Source organism: Myodes glareolus, chromosome 1 (genome assembly GCF_982192425.1).
Source record: "Myodes glareolus chromosome 1, mMyoGla1.1, whole genome shotgun sequence".
NCBI lineage: Eukaryota > Metazoa > Chordata > Mammalia > Rodentia > Cricetidae > Myodes > Myodes glareolus.
Window position 1 is genome coordinate 126,568,870 of NC_142026.1, and position 19,532 is coordinate 126,588,401.

Below are 19,532 nucleotides of genomic sequence, written 5' to 3' on the forward strand. Positions count from 1 at the left end.
AGTCACAAAGATATAAACGCCAATGTATATAAAATAAATTATTTTTTAAAAAGCAATGAAGCATGATCAAAAAATATACGTTGTATTTGTCTATGCATAGTTTGGGTCTGAGTAAAGGTTCAAGTTCGGGGTCATAGTAGAGGTCCAAGTCATGTTTCCTTACTGATACCTGGCTGTTCTTTCCATTACTGAAAGTGAGGAATTAAGCCAAGGATAGGGGCACATGCCTTTAATCCCAGCACTAGAGTGCTAGAAATTGATGAATCTTTATGAGTTCAAGGCTAGCCTTGAACTATCTCACGGAACAAAACTAAATAAATAAAAATAATAAATATAAGCAATTTAATTCAATTACCATGTTGCCATAGATTTCTCACTTCAGTAATAAACATTTCTTCATGTGTAAGCTCTGATATTAAATAGATGCTTATGACTGTGATATGCTGCTGTCAAAGGGATCCTATCGTCATTACGTAATCCTTTATCTCTTGAGACCTCAAGTTAACAATATAAAGCAAATAACACAAGTAAAATAATCAGATACAAACTTGGAAAGATACTTACCTTAATATGATGACATGCTAATGACCAATAAGCACGTGAAAACATTCAATAGTATTTAGCACTAGAATATGTAACTCAAGATAATAGTGAGACGGGCACTTCATGTGTGTTAGGGTGATTACTACAAAATAAATATCCTCAAGGATTTGGATTTGGAGAAATGGTACCCCTCCTGAACTGTTGTTGGGGTATTTTCTTTCTTTTTGAGACAGAGTGTCACAATATAGTGCTGTCTGGACTGGACAGTGCTATGTAGATCAGACTGTCAAGCTCCTATCTCCCATGCCTTCAAAACTAGTAACACACCAAAGATGCTTACACATTGCCAAGTTCAGCTGCCAAGGTCAAGATGTCACCTGGCCCCACTTATTTGGATTTCTATGTTCTGAGTCTGGGGAAATTCTTTCTCATTGTCCTTCAATGGTACTGGTCTCTTACTAGTGGCAAATGATTCTCCTTCCTTAGCCTGATCAGGCAACAGTGATTCTTAGCCTAAATATCACATTATAGCCTCATCCTAATTCTTAATAAAGTCCTTTAATCCCGTCCCCCAAAAAGAGCCCCTCTGGAACTGGCCTTCCACTATACACATTAATGCTAACATTCTTATTTTCAAACGACCTGCAAAAATGACCCATTAAACTCTGAGACAGTGTTCAGTAGTATTTCCAGCCAAAAGTTCCAAAGTCTTCTTCCTCAAAGCACCACATTCAGGTTACCACAAAAATAGCGAACTTCTCCAGGACCATTTTCTGCCTGGTTTCATTTCTGCTTCTGTGACAAAACACTATGACCAAAAATAACATGGAGGAGAAAAGGCTTTTGTTTGGCATCTAATTCCAATTCAATTATAGTTACATTCCAGTTCGGAGCTGTGTCAGGTTGACAGAGTGAACCTTCACAGAGTACATGGGAAATTCTTCTCAATTCTTTCCTAAACCCCTACTCTCTCACAATTATCTCCTCTATTAAGTGTTCAATCTAGACCTCAAAAGTTTCTCTGTGGGTGACGGTGCTGAAACACAGGGCATTGCAAATGAAGTGTAGGATTCAATACCCTTTCAGAAAGCTTCTCTTTAGGACAGAGATGGCTACAGAAAACCACAACCAATCAATACGCAGTGCTGTGGAGTCCAGTCCCAGTGGTTACATCTAAAATCCTCTCCACAGCATAGAGTATTGCAGACTGGGAACCGGCAGGATTGTAAGAGCCAGAGGATCGGGGACTTTGCTGTGAGTAGCATCAGAAGCCACTACAGCAAAGTCTCACCAACCAGACTGTGAGCTAATGTGACCTGAACAAGGAGGAGGGCAATGACCGCACCAACTGCTGGGGTAGGAGGAGCCCAGGACGAATCAACCCTATACGGAGACCTACAGGCAAATGAGTAAAGATGGGAGCAGGGGAGGTGGCTCTCCCCAGAGAAGAGTCCAGCAACTGCTTGTCCAGTGCTGAGCCCTGAAAACATGCGTAAAGCAACAATCCATATACCCAACATGCTCTATTGGCAAATATATAGGAATATTCAAATACATCTATGCACAGAGTAGCAATTTATGGAAAAGAGATCTTGAATTTGAGAAAGAGTAGGGAGGGGTGAATGGAAAGGTTTTGAGGAAGGAATGAGAAGGGGAACATATTATAATTAAACCGCAATCTCAAAAATGAACAAGCACATTAATCCTCTTTCTATCTTTCCTGAAAATCGAGGGAATCAGACTTTATAGAGACAATACTTAATTTTGATGACTTCTCTCACTGCCTGAGTGATGTTGGAAAAGCCATTAAACAACTGTGTGGACTAGAGGTGCCTAAAGTGAGGAATAATGTGTTCTGTGAGGACAGCGCGTCCCTCTCAGACCTTGACTATCTCAGTAGATATTTTGGTGTCTTGTATGGGGACACATGAATAAAATCAGTTTGTCAAACATGCACACATTGGAAAGAAAAACAAGGAGATAGAGTGAATTAATGCCCAAGCCAGTCTTGGTGTACTGCAGAAAGCTACAGCTTAGATAGAAACACAAGGATAAATATATATAAGCAGCCCAGTCAGCTCTCCTCATGAGGTCTGCCTGAAAGCCCAGGACCACAGGCAGCTCTCTACCAGGCCCAAGCACCATGCAATAGCCACACTGAAATGGAGTATGCTTTCACTGCTCCGGGTTGTCAGCCTGGCTTCTGCCCAAGCAAGGTGCTTCTCCAATTAGACACTGTCATGAACTCCACCCAGGGGCCATTTCCTAGCATAGTACCTCAGGTTGACATATTGCCCTGGGGACCCTGGAGAGTCAGAGAACTCTGTAATGTTCAGACCAACAGGCTGGGTGCCTCAGCAGTTGAAATCTGACAGTGAAAGCTGGCAGCTACAGCTATAGATCCATGACTTTGACACTAAAAATCACCTGTGGTGGTAGCGGTAATAGTGACACTTCCTCTTTGTGGAGACCTAGGCTTGGTCACCCCACTGATGGAGTGTCTTTCTGTGATTCACTCTCCCCTCTGGAAATACTCCCACAAATACAGAGCATCTCAACCCTTCTCCTATCTGCTAAGTCAGTGAGGCCGACAATGGAGTCCACCGTCACTACCCCTTACAGTTCTGTCCTCTGTGTTTTAACTGACAGTGCCTACTATAGAGTAAACACAGCATGGAGACAATGCTGAGATGAAAAACACACCTTGCACTACAGATAACACTCACAGCCTCCCCACCCCTGCCCCACCATACCCTCCTCTTCCAGTAACACCCCATTCTCTTTTCATATATCACGTCCTGTTGTCCTTCCTTATCTCCGTCTTACACCCTCTCTCCCATTTCCTGGGCCTCTTGTTATTTCCTGGCTTCTCCCTGCTCAAGATATTTGATTACACTGTATAAAGATGTGTCACTGCGATTGGTTTAATAAAAAGATAAACAGCCAATAGCTAGGCAAGAAGTATAGCAGAGACATCTGGACACAGAGAGCTCTGGGCAGAAGAAAGGTGGAGTCGTCAGACTTGCAGGAGGAGAAGTAAAAACCACAAAGCTAGTTCTCAGCTCAGGAGGGCTCATGTTCTTGTCCAATAAATCCTTCAGTGAAGTTTACTGAGTGAGACAGAATCTCAGTCACTAAAGAACAAGTTCAAGCCTTAAGAGTGTGAGGAAATAATGAAAGTCTGATTTCTTCCTTTCCAATTAGAATCCCCTTGATCTCCTTATGTTGTCTTATTGCTATTGCTAGAATTTCAAGCACTATATTGAAGAGGTATGGAGAGAGTGGACAGCCTTATCTTGTTCCTGATTTTAGTGGAATTGCTTTGAGTTTCTCTTCATTTATTTTGATGCTAGCTGTCGGCTTGCTATATATTGCTATTATTATATTTAGCTATGATTCTTGTATCCCTAATCTCTCAAAGACTGAGAAGCCAATGATAATGGCACTGGGATTTGTCTCTACTGCATGTACTGGCTTTTGGGGATCCTATTCTATTTGAATGCATACCTTCCTAAGCCTGGATGTAGTGGGGAAGGCCTTGGACTTCCCACAGGGCAGGGTACCCTGCCCTCTCTTAATACTGGAGGGGCAGGGGGAGAGTATAAGTGGGAGAGCGGGAGGGAAGTGGGTGGAGGGGAGGAGTGGAAATTTTGAATGGTATTATTTATAAAGTAATAAAAAAAGAAAAAAGAAAAGCAAGAGTGTGAGGAAGGGGAAAGTAGATTGGGAGGAAACTGTGGAGACAGAAGAAACAGGTGGTAGAAGAAGCAGTGAGGTGAAGGAAGAGGAAGCTGGTTGAGGAGGACAGGAAAGGATGTCCCCAAACCTGCCGCAGCCCACCTCATAGCAGAAGTTTTGGGGAGGAAGGAGGAAAAGAGGAATTTTTTAAGCATCTCTTTTTCATTTTTTGGTACAATTATATTGCAAACTTGTTGAAAAGGTCCTTTAAAATTACTATTTATTTTAGATCTCAGTGCTCACACGTGCATAGAGTACATATGTTCATTTTCACTAGGTCTTGCATGCTTGTTTGTGCAGTCTGCTGAACAGAACAGCACTAGGGTATTGTGTCTTCTGTTACTGCTAGGGAAAGTCTGGGAGACCAGGGGCCATAAGTGTGCTGGGAAACAACTGCATGACGAAGAGAAGAGACAATCAGGGCTTCCAGAAGATCAGACAGAGATCTCTTCTTGAGAATGAATTAGGGGTGTGGTTTAGCAAGGGGGAATCTGGCATCTGATGCCCAACATTACTGTGTGAAGAGGCCCAGTGGGGGCCCAGTAACTACTGTGCTCACAGGTGACAGCTCTCCTGCCATGGTAAGTTGCAGCATTACTTCAGGATCTTTCCTGAACTCCATACTCCATGTTAAATTTGCCCCATGTTCTATGATACCTCCTTTCTCTGTGAGTTCAGTAAATTTTCAGTCCCAGGAACAAAGATATTATCGACATATTTTATTTCTCAACACTTGATAAAAGTCACTAAAAGCAGTTGTGAGATAAATCCCCTGGTGACACAATGTGCATCTGAGGACATGTGCACCTAAGACGGACAAAACTGAAATGGAAATGAGGATCCAGAAGCTGGTGGACATATGGAACAGAGACTTCTCTTCCTGGTCTTTTGCCCTTCAGTAGGATTCTGGGTGTCATCTGGTGTCACAGAACCATGGATCCCTTGACTTTCTGCTCCCTATTTGTACCTCACCTGCTTGTTTCTCTCACAGATACAACACACTCTCTTAGGTGTGATGTCTCGGACCACATTGTGAAGGCTCGGACCACATCTGGACAGCCCTGGTAAAGAGCAGTGTTCAGTGGATGGAGAGCCATTCCTGCAGTATGATGACAACAGAGCCACACCGTTGGGAGACCTGGGGAAGGCAGTAAATGCTACTCAGGTTTCGATAGATTTTGTGCAAAAGCTGGAATACTTAAGGCAAGAGCTCAGGAAGATGCTGGCTAACACCAAACTAGGGTCAACCAAGATCAGTGGTGAGAATGGGATTCAGTGCAGAGCCAGAGACAAGCAGAAAGGCAGAGAGGAAGAGAGAGGAAGTACAGGGGACATGTGGGAATGAGATGTTAAAATGTATCTATGTGAAAGAGCTGAGCACTGGTCCAACCTTGGAAGCATGTAGTACCCAGTGGGTAACAAAGGGCAAGTCATGTGGAAATGATTCTGGTTCATAAGCCAGTGGGAAAGTCCTGACCTTTGGAGAAGTGATGGATCTATGAGAGTGAAGCAGGATGGTGTTGTGTGTGGTTTGCAGGTCAGCCCTCTTTACAGGCCACCATGCTTTCTCAGTATGAACACGGAAAAAGTGTTTTTGCCTCCTAAAGATTTAACATCAGTGGAAAGTACTCCTTCATCTTCAACACAATAAATATAAATTGGACACTGATTGATCGAGAAGCTGGTGGTATCATGAATAAATGGAAGGAAGATAAACAATTAATAAAAGATCTCCAGACAATATCCATAGCATACTGCAGTCACTGTCTCAACGAACTCTTAAAGTACCAGAAGGAAAAGCCTAGTAGGTATTACCTAGGTTATCAGAAGGCAACTCCATCACATTTGATAGACTGGGTGGGTGATTTCTTGGTGGTTTTCTTGTCTGAGTTCCACTGATTCCCACAGGATTTCTCTATCTCTCCTCACCTCCCAAAGTTTCTCATTCCCTACTAACCAAGGGTCCGGGCACTGCATGGTCAGCTAATGGGCTTCAAGTCTGCATGCATCACTGTAAACCGCCAGCCTTTTCTGGCTCACTTATAGCTGCCCTTCCACCAGCTCCACATCACTTTGAGAGGCTTCACTATCTTTGTCTGGCACAATGAAACATCACCAATAGAGCCACCATCCAGAAAGTCCTCACCAAAGTAAATGCATTATATTGTTTGATGGTTCCAGAGATATTTATTTTCTTTGGTAACGAAATAAACTCTGCAAAGACATTGCACACAAAACTGTATTTATTCCTTTCACTACTCAGGACCTTATACATGGTTATTGCACATGAGTCCCTCTGGCTGCCTGGAGAGAGAAGGTGTTGATGGAGGTGTGTTTTTAACTTTATCCAGAATTTTCCGGATTTTTCTCTAAGAACCAACATCAGGGGCCCAGATACCACCCAGCTTCTGTCTACCAGTTAGTTCTTCAGTAAGGAAGAATCTGCTACCATCACAGCAGTAGTCAATCCCTGTCATCATCCCCTCTGTCATTATTTGCCTTTGCATTTACAAGTGTGTGAAGAGGAAATCTCATCCCCACGGAGGTAAGGAGCAGGCTGGGGTCTCACTCTGGTTCTTGGTAGGGTTAGTCTGCTGAGGACATGGAACAGGTGTCCCACTGGGTATCAGGGATGGGAATTCCGGTCTTCATGCTTCTATAGCAAGGGCCTTACCCACTGAGCCATCCTCCCAGCCCCCAACACTGACCTTTTGTCTGGTTACCAGTTCAGTCTACTGTCTTTTGCTCAGACAATGAGAACTGAACGCAACAAGCTTCTGAACGCATCACTTGCATGCACTCCTGTCATGGCCCTGAGAGGGACCCTTACCATGTACTCATCTCAATCACAACTGCAAAGGTGTTTTTGCTCAGTCAATTAGGACTGCCCATCTACTCTTTCTGCCTTGCTTCTCTCTGTGCCACATGCACCTGAGAGACTGCTGACCCCAGAAATTGGTCTTTCTGAGAAGGGCTTGGGTGGTCTGTACTCAAAATCCCCTTCCTTTTTCAGGGGTCATGGGACATTGAGATATAAGTTAAGCGGTGGCTTGCAGACTTCTCTGTTGGTGTACAGGGATAATTACTTTCATATTCATAGTCTGGAGCTTTGGATCTCACTGCAAAACCTTTCCAGACAGAAATCTTTAGCTGCCAATGAACTGTCCCATCTACTGTTACAGGCCACAAAGGAAAGACAGTCCCATGGAATCTAATAGAGAGTTCCACAGCCAGGCCACCAAAATGTTGTCCCAGGAGGATAAGCCTAAGGCATGAAGGTAAAAGCAGTCACTAAACCAGAATCTACATCCCCACATCCAAGCATCAGGACACCACTTACAAGAGGGGGAAGAAAGGATGTAAGAGAACCCTGTGTTCCAGCCATAACATGACTGCTGCACTGCTGAACTCTCAGCACCTTTGAGCACTTGCATGATCCCTGTAAAGAGTAGGGCTGTCAGCCTTCCCTTCATGGAGAGATAGGGACTCATGAGGCTCCAGAGCTTCCTGAGAATCTATCTGTAGTTAATGGTGCTGGAGCAGAAGAAGCATTTTGTTCAGTGGAGTGACCTCTAGTAAGAAGCCCATGTTGCTACCAATAACTCCTCACCCTTGCATCTATAAATAACCCCAAATGAAATCATGTGGCCCCCAGTTTTTTTAAAAGTAGAGGGAGAGAATTTGGGATGAGAAAGCAGCTAGAGAGAGTGGGAATGGGGCATGAGAAGAAAAAGAAGGGTTGATATGAACAAAATACCTTATTCACATATATGAAAACAGTTTCTATGTGTCATTAATGTGCTATGTGCTAATGTGCTGTTTAAGATTGTTTGGTTTTTAATATGTATGAGTATTTTCCTATGTGTATGTGTGTATGTAACATGTGTACCCGGTACTTGCAGAAGTGAAAAGAGCATCAGATCCCCCAGAACTGGAAACAATGTCTCAGAATTTTAAAAAAAAAATCAAACACATTGTTAAGTCATCATTTGTAGCCATGTCCTATTGAAGCTTGGTGAGAGGGACTCACAGGTCCTCCTAACAGAGATGCTAGGTAATATAGCAATAATGAATAAAACTGGTAAATGTAAAGTATGTGCTGGATAGTTTTATGACAACTTGGCAGATGTCACCATACACAATTTCACTGACTACTTCACATACTGAACCAGCACCCAGTTCACCAACCTTACATCCCCTTCCTCCGTCCTCCCGCCCAGGAAACTCTTTATCTCCTCCTCAATCAGCTGGCATTGCATGCCCCTGCCTGGACACACCCTGGAAATTCATCCATTCTTACCCATAAAACCTAAAGCAGGGGATAGCAGGCAAAGTTTAAATCACATATAATCTGCCAGTGGTGCTGAGTGGGACATAAGGAAGTCTCTGTTCTGTCCCCTAGCCTCCCCCCCCCCATCTAACTCCTGAGCAAACAGTAGCAGATAACGGTGTTCATTTCAGCAGACATTACATAGCTTTTATTTAAGGAACAGATATAATACTTACAACTTGGGAAGCCACTCCCTACCTGGCACTACATTAAACTCTATTGCAACTTCAGTACGAAAGCAGCTCAAGAGATTAGGGGACAATAGGAGACCATATTTGGCCTCTGTACTCATCATTTGACCCCAGATTAAGTAACATCCTGTAGGGCACGAGGACGGGTGGCAGCAGAGGAGGACAGAGGTTTCTGCTACTTGTTTATGGTTGCCCGCTTTGGCCAGGGCCATCCAGTCATGTGCGCATTGTTCAGCCTGCGCCCGCACTTCCGCGCTCAGGAACTGCTTTCTGGTGCCGGCTTCCAAGTAGGGCCCCTTGGGGACGGCATTGGGGCGGGGAAGGTGGAGGCCCCCGGGGGGAGGCGGGTGTGTGTGGAGATTGGGAAGTTCAGTATCCTCTGCGCCCCTGCCAGCCTCCGACTGGAGGAGGAGGCAAACTTGGGAGAGCTGCTTGCAAAGTTGCTCGCTGGCAGAGGGAAAACTTTAATCACTTCCTGAGGGTGGAAAAAAGGGGGGGTGGGTGGGAGTTCTGTGGTCACGCGATCGTTGTCCGTCGCACAAACGTGAAAGTTGACCCGACCAGTGGCTTGCTCCGTGATAGCCAGGGTAAGAGATCTAGTCGCATTGCCTGATCGCGTGGGTCAGGGTTCTTGCCCCACCCTTCCACGGGGGACACGAAGGTAAACGTCGCTTCGGTTTTCCTTCTCTGTCCTGCAGCTTCCTTTTCTCTCCTCTTTCTCCTCTTTCTCCGTTGATTTTTTTCTTTTGGGAGTGGGTGGGGGGCGCGGAAAAAACGGAGTTTCTTTCTTTATGCAACTTCCTCCAGCGCCCTTTGGAAGGCCTTTCGCCCCCAATCCCCCCCCCCTTTTTCTACCAAGAATCTGGACTTTTCCTATGTAAAAGCCTCTTCTAAAACAGGGAAAAAAAATCATTCATTTTTTTTTCTGACGAGTGCTTTGTCTGTGTGTGATTCTCTGCATTGTGTGTGTGCAGTGACCATGGAGGCCAGGAGCCTACATGGAATCCCCTGGAACTTCAGTTCCCCAGGTTGTGAGCTGCTGTGTGAATGCTGGGGATCCAGCCTGGGTCCCCAAAGAGTAGCTGAGGCTCTCACACTCTGAGTCCTCTCTCCAGACCCCCAGAAGCTGCTTTTAATTGTAAGGAGTTTATTTATTTATTTATTTATTTATTTATTTATTTATTTATTTATTTATTTATTTGCAGAACTTTCCAAAATGTCTTAGGCTCCAATGTCACAGAGTAAAGGGAAAATCTCAGCCTTGCTGACAAGATAACAATTGTCTACATTAGAGAGAGAGTAAAAGGAAAGAAATGGAAGGGGTGGGGGATAACTAGGGAGGGTCAGGGTTGGGTGACTGTGTGGCAAACAGAGAAGACAAATACCATGTGGGTGCAGGAGAAGTGATAGGAAAGGGACCTACAGTGGCAGATGAGTCTGAGAGAGAAACTTGAGAAAGAGGAAGTGAGGAGGAGCAGGAGGTCTGAGGGAGATTCAGGGTGTGTGTGAAGTTGTAGCAGAAGCAGAGGGGACTGCTAGAACAGTGATTCAGAGGCACCTAGTTTGATGAGGACAGGAATGCCAAGCAATACCAGAGGGCATGGTTGTGTGCATGGACACCGCACAGGGCTTACACTGTCCCAAATAAATTTATCTGCATTTCCCTGAGGTCTGCAGAGAAGCAGCCCAAAGCATAGATGAGTTTCCTGGTTCTGTTTCCCATGGTCCCTGAGGGCACAGCTGCCAGTGAGTGAGAGGAAGGGACCAAGGATGTGGAGCCCAGGACAACAGTGACCTCACCTCTCAGTTCACATGGCTCCCTTCATGCACCTACGGCCACAAGGACCTCAGTTCTCTGGTAGGGAGTGTCTGAGCCCCAGGGCCAGGGAGGAATCACCTAAGAAATGTAGGAAAAAACTGGAATGGCTGGAGCATGAAAAGACCTGAATTGACAGCCCAGGTATCTGGGACCTTTGAGAATCTCTGCTCAGGGTCCTCTGTAGGGCGGTACTGAGGTCTCCTGGATTCTCTCCACAGCTCCAGTCACACCTGTCTGTAGCCAGGTCTCAGGAAGGAACCATGGCAAAGCCTCGCAACTCCCTGAGAAATCGTTTTCAGAAGCTGAGCCTTTTGGTTCTCCTGATCTGTCTGAGGACCAAGCAGCTGGCTGGTGAGTTCCCAAGGTCTAAGTGGAGGGTGACTGGGGAATGGGAACAGAACCTGGCTCTGAGTCAGGAAGTGTGCAGTATGCCTAGGCTAGCTAGAAGCTCCTGGGCTTCTCCTTCTCCTCTTCACCACCGCAGTGCCCAGTCTCTCCCTGGCACTACCCCCACCAGGATTTGGTAGATTAAACAAGTTAGGGGGAAATTGAGGGCAGGAGGGCAGGGCAGGAGATAAGTTAATGAAGAGAGCGGGGGTGGTGACAGAAGGGAAGGCTTGGTGGCATCCTCAGCACCACTGTGGTCTCAGGAAACCTGAAATCCAGTCACCTGGACCAGGTGTGCTTATCACAGTTAAAGACACCACCAGGAGGAGGTCTCGCACACCTCCCCTGGATCTAAGGTGGTCTATGCTCTGAAGACTGCCTTCCTGGGATTCTTCACAAGCTCTCCACCGTTCTGGGACCTCTTTGTTCTTGAACTTTCTTTCTTACATTTCTAAGGTATTCTCCAGAAGATGGCAATAGATGTTTCCAGGGACAAGACAGCTGCAAACACACACATTCATACTTTCCCCTTCTTATTTATTTTTATTATTGTTGTTCTCTTTTAATCAGGATTTTATACTATAGCCCACACAATAAAAATTTCAACAATCCTTCCTCTTCCTCAGTTTATCAAATGCTAGGATTACAACTTCGTGCCACTGGGCTCAACTTCAGTTCCCATGAGACTAACAACCACCATCACTATTACAGCAGGGAGCATGGCAGCAGGCAGGCATTGTGACTGAAGCCGCAGACTTAGAGCCCACATATTTTAATTCAATTTGTTCTGATACGATTTGGTTCAGGTTTTTGAGACAAGGTCTCACTGGCTGTCCTAGAACTCACTACGGAGAACAGGTTGGCCTCAAACCCAGAAAGATCCACCTGCCTCTGCTTCCCATGTGCTAGCATTAGAGCCCTGTGATGCCATGCTCAGCTGAAAGCCCACATCTTAAACCTCAAGCATGGTCCAGAGATGAAGAAATGGGAATGGCTTTCAAAGTCAAAGCCCCAGCATCATACTTCCTTCAGCCAGCCATAACTTCTGAACCTGTCCAAGCAGCTGCCACCAACTGGGAACCATGAATTCAAACATCCTACTTTGTAAAAGACAGGCTCATTCAAATAACCACACCAGACATTCACGATAGCATCTCAGGGTTGGTATCTGAGTGACAGGAAGTAATGAAACAATACAGAAAAAAATGAGTACACTTGCTGTGGGGCCCAAATGGTCACTTTTGTTGGAATCTGTTTGGTCCTCCTAGGAAGACAATCTCAGTCTGTCTGGGAGGTGGTTCAGCTTTAATTTTTTTTAGATTTATTTGTTTTAATTGCATGTATGTATGTGCACCACATATGTGCCTTATGGCCTCAGAGGTCAAAAGAAAGCATTGGATCTCCTGGAACGGGAGTTACTTGCAGTGGTGAGCCACCATATGTGGTTACCAAGAATCAAACATGGATCCTCTGCAGAAGCAGACAGTGCCCACAGTCACTGCACCACCTCTCAGGCCCAATGGTCCAGTTTAAACAATGGGCACAGGAGTCGGGGTTTTCATAAGACAGCAGCTTTCAGCTTCACGATTGTCTGTTCTGTCTTTACTTATTAAAATTCAGTCACATGTGGGTTGGCTAACACTTATCTGAATTTAGCATTTTTATATTCTGTTAGCCATGACTCTCTTAAGCAGATAGGCTTCAAGGTGGGTCATCCTAGTCACAAACAGACCACTGTCCTAGATGTTACTGCCTCTTGACCACTCCACTTGATGGGATTTTTCTGTATCATATTTGCTGGGGTTCAGGAATACAGTATCCTAAACCACCCCAACCTTGAGCCATCATCATCCCTGAAGTTCCAGTCATATTAGTGCCCTTCTCCCTGGTTCTTCTCATTTTGCTTCTCAACAGGGATGCTCCAGCATCCACAGACAGCATGAACTCTGCACACTTCCCCTGGAAATGTTTGCTGCTCCATCCACTCTGGCATACGCACTTCTCTGAGATTTTTGATCCCCACTCTTCTACTATCAGATTTACCCATCCTAGATTTTCTGTGTCCTGTAGTGTGGGCTAGCCTCTGACCAGGTCCAGGAAGCCATCTCTGGACCACTGCAGTATACAGGAGATCTGGTGTGTGTTGTTCTGGTTTCATTATGTTACTGTGATACGCACACTATCAAGAGCAACATAAGGGAGAAACTGATTTGTTTGACTCCTACTTTTAAGCCATAGTCTGTCACTGAGGGAGGTCAGGACAGGTACTCAGAGGCAGGCCCATGTGCTATTCCACACAGCATTATCTAGGACCAAGAATCTCACTTCATGGCCAGAGAGGCACAGCAGGAATCATGGAGGATGCTGTTTGGTGTCTGGATCACTAGCTCCTGCATAGCTAGATTTCTTATCCAGCCAGAGACCACCTGTCCCAGGAATAGTAATGTCCATAGTGGCTGCACATTTCTATATCACTAATAATAGAAACAGGCCCTCAGTAGACACTCCCTTCTCAGGTGACTCTAGGCTTTATCAAACTGGTAGTAGAATCTAACCAGCAAAGATGTTCAAGTCTATGATCTGAGAGAACAGATGAGTAAAAACGGTGTCCATGCAACTTCTGTTCCATCCTCACCCTGCTCACTTTGCCCCACCAGCCTCAAGCACCATCCTGTCTCCACACAGTCTACATGAGCAGCTTCTGGAGATTCTCCAGGATGAACATATCCAGAGAAGATATACCAAATTTTCCTGTTGTAACTGACAGGGCCAACCCTTAGCAAGATGATGTGATAACAGATAAGAGAATTGTCCTGGTGGAGAGCAGGGGTGGGCCACTCCTTGACCTGGATCTTCACGCAGGAGAGAAAGGTTAAACTTTTTTTTTTTACCACAGTGGAAACTCAGCCTGGAATTGATTGATTGATTGATTGATTGATTGATTGATTTACTCACCTACTTGCTGTGGGACAATGTTCTGTACCATGTCAATTGTATTTTAATAAAACACTGATTGACCAGTAGACAGGCAGGAATTGTAGGTGGGGCAACTAGGCAGGAAGTAGATGTGGGGCATTGAGAATTCTGGGAAGAGGGAAGTTTCAGTCTGCTGTCATGACCCAGTCGGAGAGAAAGCAAGATAGCAAGATGTGACTGCCTCGCCGAGAAAGATACCAAGCCACGTGGCTAACACAGACAAGAATTATGGGCTAATACAAGTTATAAGAGTTAATAAGAAACCTGAGATACTAGACCACTCAGTTTATAATTACTGTAGACCTCTGTGTGATTTCTTTGTGACTGAACGGCTGCCGGACCGGGCAGGACTGGGTGGGACAGAAACCTCGGTCAACACTTACTTATTTCTCTCTTTCTTTTTTTAAAGACTCCCTTCCAGAGGACTTCCTTGCTCCACAGACAGAGACTGTCTCTGCGCCCCTGCTCTGCATCCCTAACCTCATTGCATGTTTCCTTCACAGATACTGCTTTCCTTTGCTACAACTCCACTCTTAAAAAGCCAACGTCTGGACCATGGAGTCAGGAAGTCATAGGCCAACTGAACAAACAGTGTTTTATTTACTGTTACAGTACCAACACCAACTGTTATCCCAATGGTGTTCTAGGAAATAGATTGATTGCCACAAAGATCTGGGAAACACAGGTTGACACTCTGCGAGATTTATCTGACCTGTTCAAACAGCAAATGATTCACATGAAACAGGAGAATAATTCTATCAGAGGTAAGATCAAATGGCTCCATAGTGCTGGGGAGTTAGCTAAGTGGTAGAGTGCTTGCCTGGCATGCATGAGGTCCTAGGTTCAATCCCCACAGCTACAATTTAATAAAAGGATGTATTAGATGGCCCCTAAAGGAGAGAACAGGATTTGTGACAAGTTAGGGACATTCATTGTTTGCATGGAGGAAAAGAAGAGGTCCAGCACCAAAGCTAAAATGTGAAGGGTAGAGCAAGGTCAGAGGATGGGACGGGAGGGAAGGTACGTAGACAGGATTCATCAAAGTCAGAGGCTGATCTCTTTCCAATGGGCACAGAGCCCCTCTCTCTGCAGGCCAGGATGTGTTGTTGGCAGGAAGTAGATGGACGTTTCAATGGATTCTGGGACTTTGTCCTCAATGGACACAAAATGGCACATGTTGACTCAAGCACTGGAGAGTGGATTGAAGTTGATCCTGGATCCAGGTGGATGAAGGAGATGTGGGAGAAAAACATGGATTTTACTGCCTTCTTAAAAATGACCTCACAGGGGGACTGTATGACATGGCTTGAGGAGTTCAAGTCACATTGGGAAGAAAAGCTGGAGCCTACAGGTAACTGAGAAGATGGGGTGGACACTTAGGCAGATAAAGTGTGGGGTGGGGTGTGTAATGATCTAATCACCATGAGTTCTTGTGCTGATGGCCATTTTTTTCCATTAATCCCTTCCTTTCTCACCTTCTCCTATCTTATTCATTGTGTTTACTTTGTTTACTCTCTGTGGTTCTCACTGGTTGTCAAAGTCTGTGTCTTTATTTCCTGGCTTTTTCTTCATTCTAGAATCACCGTTGCTTTTCATCTCACCTGATCTTTCTTCTTCCCTGTCACCATCCTCAAAGGTCACCCTCATGCCTGCTCTCCCGCCAGCAGGAAAGACAAGAACTCATCATTATTCTGTTCTTCCTAACAAAGCTGCATAAGTCTTTTGAGGTCAGGGGACTCACTCACCTAAACAGTTATCCACAGCAACATGGGTGGAACTTTGTGTTGTTGAATTATTTGAGAATCCAGAAGCTACAGTGAGATTTTCTAAGATTTGAGGTTTGGTTAAAGACTCAACTTGTATTTCCCCTTCAGCCTCAACAACCACTACTCCAGATGTGGACCAGTCTTCATCCATGGCCAACGATCCTAAGATTGCTGTCTTGCTAATAATCCTTCCCTACGCCCTTCTTCTCTTCTATGTTTTCTGAAAAAAATCCTTGGCAATGACAGGTACTATGTGTTGTATTGGGAGTGGGGTGAGGGACAGGAGGGTGAAAAGTGAAGAAGCAAGAGTGAATTACTGGAGTCCTATTGTTATTCCTCATCTTATTGAGCATCTTATTGAGATAGGAGGCAAGAGATCTGGAGTTCATGTCACCTGCTAGCAGTAGCTTGTGTATCCTGAACCTTGACAGGACAGGGATACTGTCATAGACCAGTGGGAAAGGAGGGGGGAACACAGGAGGTTCCTAATCAGGAGGGTTTCATCATGCAGATGAGGAGACAACAGGAACACAAAAGTACATGGTAGTCTCATTCAATATGTAGAGGGAATACATGATGTAGGAGGGTCATCTATGTGTTACTTTCATTGGTTAATAAAGAAACTGCCTTGGCTTTTGATAGGACAGCAGCTTAGATAGGGGGAGTAGACAGAACAGAATGCTAAGAAGAAGGGAAGTGAGGCAGATGCCATGATTCCCCTTCCTGAGATGGATGCAGGTTAGAATCTTCCCGGTAAGCCACAACTTCGTGGCAACATACAGATTTATTAGAAATGGGTTAATCAAGATGTGAGAGTTAGTCAATAAGAGGTTAGAACTAATGGGTTAGGCAGTATTAGGCAGTTTCTGTGTAATTACTTCAGGTATAAACTAGCCAGGGAGCTGGGAACCTGGCAGGAACGCAGCCCGCCGCTCCTTTTGCAATAGAGTGGCACCCAATGTGGTAACTAACTCCACATAAAACCTAAGAGGGCTTAAAAAGGAATTCTATACACAAACAGAGAGTTTAACACAGCTTTTTGCTGTTTGCTAGGACATGCCATAGAGAGATTTCCTGTTTCAGCAATAGTGGCAGAAAAAAAAAGCCACACCATTTTAAAACACAGCTTCCTGGGCTGTGCCACCAGTGCAAACTCTGATTTTAAAGCATTTCAATGGTTTTGATGAGACTGGATGTTTGTGTGCCTGCTCAGGATCAGGAAGAAAGTACTCTGAGACCATGCCTATGGCTCAGCACTCCCCACCTGCACCTGGGCAGAAATGGGTTAATCAAGATGTGAGAGTTAGCGAATAAGAGGCTAGAACTAATGGGCCAGGCAGTGTTTAACTGAATATAGATTCCATATAATTATTTCAGGTGTAAACTAGCTGGGGAGTTGGGATCTGAGAGGGAATGCAGCCCGCCGTTCCTTTTATAACAGAATAAGATTCAACTCCACAGACAAAGATAAAGAAGATAAAAATAAAAAGATGGCCCAGTGACAAGACACCTGTTGCTCATGCATCAGACCCCAGTTCCATTCCCAGAACCCACAGGGCAGTCACAATCATACAGTTTCAGGTCTAGAGGACCCAGCCCCTTCTTCTTCACATACACCAGGCATTCACACAGAACACTTAAAGACTTTCAGGCTCACGTTCATACACATAAAATAGAAATAAATCAAGCAGCAACAACAGCCTCCAGAACCAATGGAGCAGTGTCCCCACTGGAGACAAATGAGACAAAGCTGTTCCTGAAGTCTACAGCTCCCATCTGGGCTTATCAGATGAACAAGGTGGGGCAGGGACAGGCACACCCACAGGTGTGATGCCACTCTCAGATTCTGAGAGTTTTACAATGAAAGGGAAATGATGTCTGGAACCCCACTCATAGCCTGGAAAACCAGTACCCAGGGCCCTTTCTGGATAGAGGTCCTCCCTTCTCCTCCATCCCCATTAGGCCCAGAGTGAGAAAGCAAAGCTATTCATCACCACTTTATTCTGATCTCCAGGTCTGCAACAGGGTCTGGGACTCTGGGACATGGGAAAGAAGGAGGAAGACAGTAGGGGATCCAGGATGGAGAGCCCAGGGGTGATGGAGGAGGGAACTGAATGACCCTCAGTGAGGGTGGCTGTGGGTGGTGATGACTGGTGCAGGGCACCCAGGAGAATTGACCCAGGCTCTCCTCAGACCCTTCAAAAGATGTGTTTCCTTGCTGCAGATTGAAGATGCTCCAGAAAAGTCACGAGAGTTCATCTGGTGTAGCCACTCTCCCTTTCATCAGCCTCCACCAGATGAATGCAGATGCTGCAGACACAGCATTTCATGGTCTTTCACACTGCACAGTCACTTGGGCCCTTGTACTGTTTCCTTGGTGTTCCCAGGAGGGATTTGCTCTTAAATGAAACTTGAACCAGAGATTTGGAAAAGAACATGGTTATGTACTCACCTCTAGCATAGGAAACAGGATAACCAGATCTTCTTAGTGGGAACGTGATATTTTCACTGTTGTGTATGTAACAGGCAATATTCAAACATCTCAAGTATCACTAAAGAAAACCTGCAACAACTAGTAATAGTAAATGAAAACTGAGGGCCAGTTGTTTAATAGAAATCATTGATAAATGTAACAGGGTCCCATATCTTAGCACAACTGACTCCATGATAAAAGTGCCATTCACGCTGTAAAACTCAGCACATAGACAAAACTACCTGCCAAACCTAAAACAAAGGCCTAATCCATCCGAGTTCATAGTTGAGGGACAGTCTCTGAATGTACTGACCTTGCTTTCTGGCTTCTGTACTCGCACTCCTGGCTAACCATTCTTGACGAAAGCATGTCCACCCAGAACAGGGTGTGTGTGTGTGTGTGTGTGTGTGTGTGTGTGTGTGTGTGTGTGTGTGCATAAAAGCTCTACCTGAGAAATGCTTGGTGCTACACTGGGTCCCAAATACACAGTGTGGTTGCTGATCAGCTAATAAAGTGTTTCTATTAACTTAAATCCATATCTGAACAATCTTCTCTGGTGAATACCCCACAACATTTCTGGAAGTCTGACCAAGATCCTAGAGCCAGACCTAAAGACACCAGAGACCTCGGGAACAGAGAAGACTGTGGTGGTCAAAGAGCTCCAAGAGCAGTGGCCCTCAACTAATGGGTCTCATCCCTTTGAGGGCTCAAGGGGCTTTTCAAAGTGATCATAGGCCACAAGACAGATATCTTGTATCTCAGATATTTATACTATGATTCATAACACTAGCAGAATTAAAGACACGAAGGAACAACAAAAATAATTTTATGGGTCACCACAATATGAGAAACTATGTTAAAGGATAACATTATAAGGAAGGTTGACATCCACTGACCTAGGGGCTGTGTGTCACCTGGGTTCCAGGTCTACAGGGTTCTCTTTGATAAACTGGTGCCTAAGGCTTCAGAGGAGTCTGAAGTCTGCACTGCAAGAGGTAACAATCAGAAACTCACCTGGTCTTTCAGGTCCAGAGGGAAGTGTGGTTAAGGCCCCTTCTCTTTTTACACAGAGTAGAGGTCTGACAAGGCCACTGATCCAGTGCTGGGAACCTTGTGGGATGTCACTGGGTTCCCCATCTTTTCATGTGAATGAATATGTGGTAGTCACCATTGCTTGTCTTAACTGTGTGTGTGTGTGTGTATTGTGTACATCTGTGTGTCTGTGTATCTGTGTATCTTTCAATTCTATTTCCCTACATTGACTAGTGGCTTACTCTAGTATGTGAACACCTGATTTAAGAATTGTGCC

At 45.0% G+C, this 19,532-nt stretch overlaps 1 protein-coding gene and 1 long non-coding RNA gene across 2 annotated transcripts in view; one reads left to right on the plus strand and one right to left on the minus strand.

Annotated features, from left to right (window-relative positions):
* LOC148123566 (uncharacterized) overlaps positions 1-19,532 on the minus strand; it is an 83,705-nt gene that overhangs the window by 43,655 nt on the left and 20,518 nt on the right. The gene's annotated exons all lie outside the window — the stretch shown is intronic.
* LOC125394504 (UL16-binding protein 1-like) lies at positions 2,032-18,755 on the plus strand. The gene is made up of 8 exons (XM_085688227.2): positions 2,032-2,035; positions 5,273-5,345; positions 8,936-9,089; positions 10,840-10,972; positions 14,488-14,748; positions 15,060-15,335; positions 15,859-15,996; positions 17,975-18,755. The coding sequence occupies exons 1-7, from the start codon at positions 2,032-2,034 to the stop codon at positions 15,972-15,974; spliced, it is 1,017 nt and encodes a 338-aa protein (XP_085544353.2). The 3' UTR covers positions 15,975-15,996; positions 17,975-18,755.

Bases quoted from the DNA above. Each gene is read 5' to 3' on its own strand.
- LOC125394504 (XM_085688227.2), top strand. The intron at 14,749-15,059 runs GTAAGATCAAAT...CAATGGGCACAG, and splicing joins GGAGAATAATTCTATCAGAG to AGCCCCTCTCTCTGCAGGCC. The intron at 15,336-15,858 runs GTAACTGAGAAG...TTTCCCCTTCAG, and splicing joins AGAAAAGCTGGAGCCTACAG to CCTCAACAACCACTACTCCA.